This window comes from Echinops telfairi, unplaced genomic scaffold, assembly GCF_000313985.2.
Source record: "Echinops telfairi isolate 266 unplaced genomic scaffold, ASM31398v2 ScPeMD7_7404;HRSCAF=8442, whole genome shotgun sequence".
NCBI lineage: Eukaryota > Metazoa > Chordata > Mammalia > Afrosoricida > Tenrecidae > Echinops > Echinops telfairi.
This window is the reverse complement of record NW_022111304.1, coordinates 2,619,704-2,624,598: the sequence shown is the minus strand read 5'-3', so window position 1 is coordinate 2,624,598 and position 4,895 is coordinate 2,619,704. Positions and strand designations below refer to the sequence as shown.

At 46.1% G+C, this 4,895-nt stretch overlaps 1 protein-coding gene across 4 annotated transcripts in view; it reads right to left on the bottom strand.

Annotated features, from left to right (window-relative positions):
- Nucleotides 1-4,895, bottom strand: part of LOC101660530 (cyclic AMP-dependent transcription factor ATF-7) — a 92,742-nt gene that overhangs the window by 10,411 nt on the left and 77,436 nt on the right. For all 4 annotated transcript variants that reach the window (XM_004716873.2, XM_045296329.1, XM_045296328.1 and 1 more), the window contains 3 exons: nucleotides 3,732-3,831; nucleotides 3,101-3,214; nucleotides 2,326-2,478 (listed from right to left, as the gene is read on the bottom strand). In XM_004716873.2, the coding sequence (XP_004716930.1) occupies nucleotides 2,326-2,478; nucleotides 3,101-3,214; nucleotides 3,732-3,831 (367 nt within the window). The remainder of the gene's footprint in view (nucleotides 1-2,325; nucleotides 2,479-3,100; nucleotides 3,215-3,731; nucleotides 3,832-4,895) is intronic.

The following is a 4,895-nucleotide window of genomic DNA, read 5'->3' as shown; positions in this document are numbered from 1 at the left end:
CAGTGTGCAACAAAAAAGGCCTGATTTGTAGCAGATGGGGAGCTGGTTTTGCTACCACGACAATGCATCTGTTCACGTAGCCATCTCAGCGCACCAGTTTTAGGCAAAAAACAGCATGCCTCTCTTGTCCCACCGACCTTACTGGCCTGACCTCACTCTCTGAAACGTTTTGTTTCCGTGAATGAACAGGGGCATGGAAGGGCAGCGTTTGACAACAGAGAAGAGTAAAGTGAAAAACGAGGGAGGTGCCATCCAAACAGATGAGTTTGAAAAAGGTTCCCACGAATGGAATCTCAGATTTGACAGATGTATTGTCATGGAGGGTACTTTGAAGATAATAAGGTTGTTCTATCCAAAACTACAAAGCTTGGGGGTGGGGTAGAGGCCCATTTTTGGAGGGTACCCCCTTGTTCAGACAGGCAAAATGAAACTAGGATCTCTTTGTTTCTTAGCAACAGAGAGTCTTGTAGGCAGAGAAATCAGTATCAGGGGAACTTTTAGGGACACCTTGCAAAAAAAGTCTGAGGATCAATGATTTAGACAAGCAAGCTAAATAAACAAATGCATGCTAGAACACATGTCAGAAAAGGAGAAAAAGGTTTTTATTTACCTCACTATCAGCAGATACAGGATACTACGGGGAGACATGGGCTAATGTATTTTCATTTATCATAATTATTAACATTCCTAGCAAATCCTCCTCTTTTATTTTTACACTTCGGCTGATGTCCTTTGCCATTAAGGCACCTTTGACTCATCTTTCCTTTCTGTTAACTGGCATGTGTTCAAGGAAGACAAGCCAAATTGACAACAGCAGACAAAAATGAAACAAAATGTAGAAAGGCCAACTAACTGTAGAAAACTAATGTAAAAGAAAGCCCCGGATGCATGTTTCTGGGCTGTTGCTACGAGGGGTGTGTCTATGAAGCCACGGCTCACTGCCCGAGGGCATTCCACCTCAAAGCGGCCCTGGGGGACAGAGTAGAACTGCCCCTTTGGTTTCCTAGACTTTATATCTTTACGGGAGCAGAACCTTGTCTTTCTCCTGCAGAGCAACTAGTGAGTTCAAACCGCTGACCTTGTGGTTAGCAGCTCAATTCATAACCCACGAAGCCACCACGGCTCAGCAGTAGTCCCCAGAGCTTACACCAGTTGCATGAGAACAACCTAAGCCACTTGTGAAAGAGAGTCACGTACTCCGCTCCTTCGAATCGTATTCTCTAGGACTGGCACAGAGGCACATGAGCTATATGACTGTTGCTCTTCAGTAACATAAACAAGAGAGGACTTTATCTACGCAGACTACTGCTGTCTCCTCTTTTAAAAAAGCAAACAACATAGGAGAGGAAAATTTAAACTCAGAATACTGAGGTAGGGGCCTTGAGCCATTGGTTTCCACTGTACTGAAGGCACTACATTTCTCTGAGAAATTTATTATAATTCTCTTGAGAATGCGAGCTTTCCTTTTTCTCAGAAAAAAACAGGTAAAGATTAGAGCTTTTAAAAGGGGAAAGGAAAATGATGAGGGCAACAAATGTACAAATGTGCTTGACACATGGAAGGATGGATGGATTGTGATAAGAATTCTACAAGCCCCCAATAAAATGATTAAAAAAAAGGGAACAGGAAAAGCTTGGCTCCTAGTCTTTCATAGGCTACTAGGCAATTCATACAGTTAATGAAGGTGCAAGAGCTTGCTAACCAAAAAAAAAAAGAAAAGAAAAATGAGAAAGAAAGGAATCGGTGGCAACTAAGAAGGAAGCCAGCCCATTTCCTCCAGGAGGGAAGCAGCACCGCTGGGGGCGGGAAGGGCGACTGCTGCACTGTTTGCAGGGACTGACAGGCAGGGAGGGAGCGTTACAAGGGTGGCAGGCTTGGCATCCGACAAAACCCCTCAGATGTAGGCTTCGGGTGATGTGGGCTAAGTTTTAAGGTAACATACGGCCACTCAAGGTTTGGACATGTGGTGGGAACTGATGAAGCAGGTGATGACATCGGCACAAGAGGGGCTGGGCAAAGGACGTATGTAACTCCAGCGACCCATCGCAGGTTGTTGTCACCTGTCCACTGCAGACAATCTGAAATTGAGGCCTATTTAGTGTCCAAAGCAATTTGCTACACTGAGACGACCTCCACGTTGGTCCTCCATTACCGAGTCTGCTTGCACACAATGGACAAGCAGATAGAGAATGTCAAGAAGGGCCGAAGTGGCAGGAAGATCCCCAAAGCTGAAATCGGTTCTTCCCTAATTTTTCTACTGCGTGAAAAGCAGGTATGACACTAAGAGCAAGGGTGACGCAGCTGGCTTCTAAGGGTCCAACTGACCTGTGGCTGGGCTGGGGATGGGGCATCAGGGTGTTGGATGAGGATCTGGCTTTGCTCTGGACGGGCCGTCACCATGGTGCTGGCAGTGCCCACCACCACTCCACAGCCACCGTTGACTGAAGAGACCTGATGGGTTAGAGTGGCTTTTAGTCTCTGTGGGAAGAAAAGGGAAAAAGAGGGAAAAGCATGTTAAGAATCAGATTCGCCCAGGGACGACAAGAGTGGGCCTAGATTTTACCAGTGACCTTACAGATAGCAAACATTTCCACATCAATTATCCCTTAAAAGAAAATGACAGGGAAAGAGAATGAGCACCTGGCTCTAAAATGTCTACTCTGTTCGCTGGCTACCATCCTGGGCACAGTTGGAGGGGGTGGGGTGGGGTGGGGGTTGGTGTAAAGTCCAGATGAAAGCTCTCTCCTGGAACCTGGCCAAGTGCTGGTTACACAGCTATTTGCCTCTTGGCCAGCTCCCCTGCCTGCCCACCCACCCTCCATCTGTCACCCTGGAACTAAAACGGCAAGTACTCCAATCCAAACAATCTGTGCTGCCTCTTTTCACTGCCATATCTACGAACCAGACTTTAAAAGTGGAGGAGAAAAGATGGGAGCCATGAATCAGGGTCTTTTCTTTCTCCAGAACCCCTGGCAAAGTGTCCTTAGTTTAGCTTTGTATACCCCAAAAGGTTGCTTTGTACTGCTCATTTGAAAAGCTGAGGCTGTGGGTTTTTTCCTTTCAGGAGGGCCAGAAGTGCTCGAGGCTGGGATATACTTACCATCTTGGCTTCTGATGGCATAGGGTGGCCAGAGGGAGAGACAGAACCACCGCTATTAACTGGTGGGCCAGGGATACCAGGAATGTTGGGTACCATGGACACAGGTCTGGCCAGCTGGATCAAGAGAAAGAAGAAAACCCAGGGTGGGGTATAATACTTTGGGTAGAGAGGTAACTTTCCAAAATGAAGTGCTTTAGAGACTGGCATGTGAGAGTTTGCTCAATGCAACCTACCCATAGGCTATACAGGGACAGCCTGGGAAAGGCCCTTCCCCCCGGAGCACTACCAGGCAGAGAAGCTAATCCTTCAGTAGTGTGACAGACTGAGGCTGCAGCTTGAGGAAAGTGATAAGAAATTTGGGAGGTGCTAAGTGCCAAGTGAAACGAACCCATAAGTGGGCCTGCAAGACTAATTCCTAGACCAAGGGCCAGTTGTCCAGATGGGTCTTTGTCTATTGTTCCATGATGCTAGAGTGGCAGGGTTTAGTGAAGCGTTTGGGCGGGCTGCCACGCTCAACTAATACAGACCAGAGCCCACATTTCCCGGGGGTGCATGTGTGTTTATGCACATTCAGGTGGGAGGGAGGGAGTAGTGTGTTGGTAGGGTTGGCTACACCAACTGCAGAGCTCACCGATATAACAGAAGGCATCTGTACCGGAGGCCCTGGCAGCACAGGCATGGTCTGTCCATTAGCAAGATGCATGACGAGAGGGAGGGAGCCAGTGGGAGACCTAGAGAAGACATGACGCGCAATGCTCATATACAGACGTTTCCCTACACTTCTTCCTCCTGTACTTGTGGCAGATTTTCCAGCCATTTCTAGTTAGGGAAGGGCTAGGGCAGTATTGTGACAATGCAAATCTCATCCCCTCGTGAAGGTGGAAAAAGCAAGGGATGTTATTTATCTAACTTCACAGGTGGAGAAAAAGGGCAGGATCTTTAAACCTTGCAGATTAAGAAATACCACTTAATTCAAATAGGTGAGAAGTTAATCTTACTTGGAGTTTAAAACAATTAAATAAGCATTCACACCAGTACAAATTCTGTCTTGCCTTACATAGGCAGCATTAGAACAAGGCAGTCATTTTGCAAAGCTGAATTATGTCATCTGATGGTCAAATCTGGGTAGGTTTCACTCGTTCCTGTCCATGGCATGCTCTCCCTGTCCCAAAAACCGCACCTGTGCTTTTTTCATGTTTTTGACTAGGTTCAGAGAGCCATGAGCTCTCAGAAACTAAATCCCATCAACAACCTCTGAACCAGTGGGTACCTGGGGACAGGATTTCAAGTCATCCCATCAGGAAATCTGTGTGGACCATGCTAGGAGTGAACAAACAGAAAAAACTGGGAGTGTGGGAACTAAGAATAGTGCTCCTATAAACTTCCGTCAGAGTGAGGCTAAGAACTAAGCACACGTCTTGATGTGGCCTCCATCACTGTGATGAATTTCCTAAAATTACAGAGATTCTTTTACAACAAAGTAGTAGTAAGCCCCAAATTAAGGAAGTACTATGTCCTAAGAAATAGTCACTTGCCTACTAAAAACGTAAAAGCAAGTTCTACTTACGGGGGAAATAAAAACGATTCAAGTCTCAGTGACTACTTTTCCTTAGACTCCTATTTTTTAAAAAAATAATTTTATTGGGTGCTCATACAACTCATCATAATCCATACATACATCAATTTTGTAAAGCACATTTGTACATTCATTACCCTCATCATTCCCAAACCATTTGCTCTCCACTTAAGCCCCTGGCATCAGCTCCTCATTTCCCCCACTCCCTCCATGCTGCCC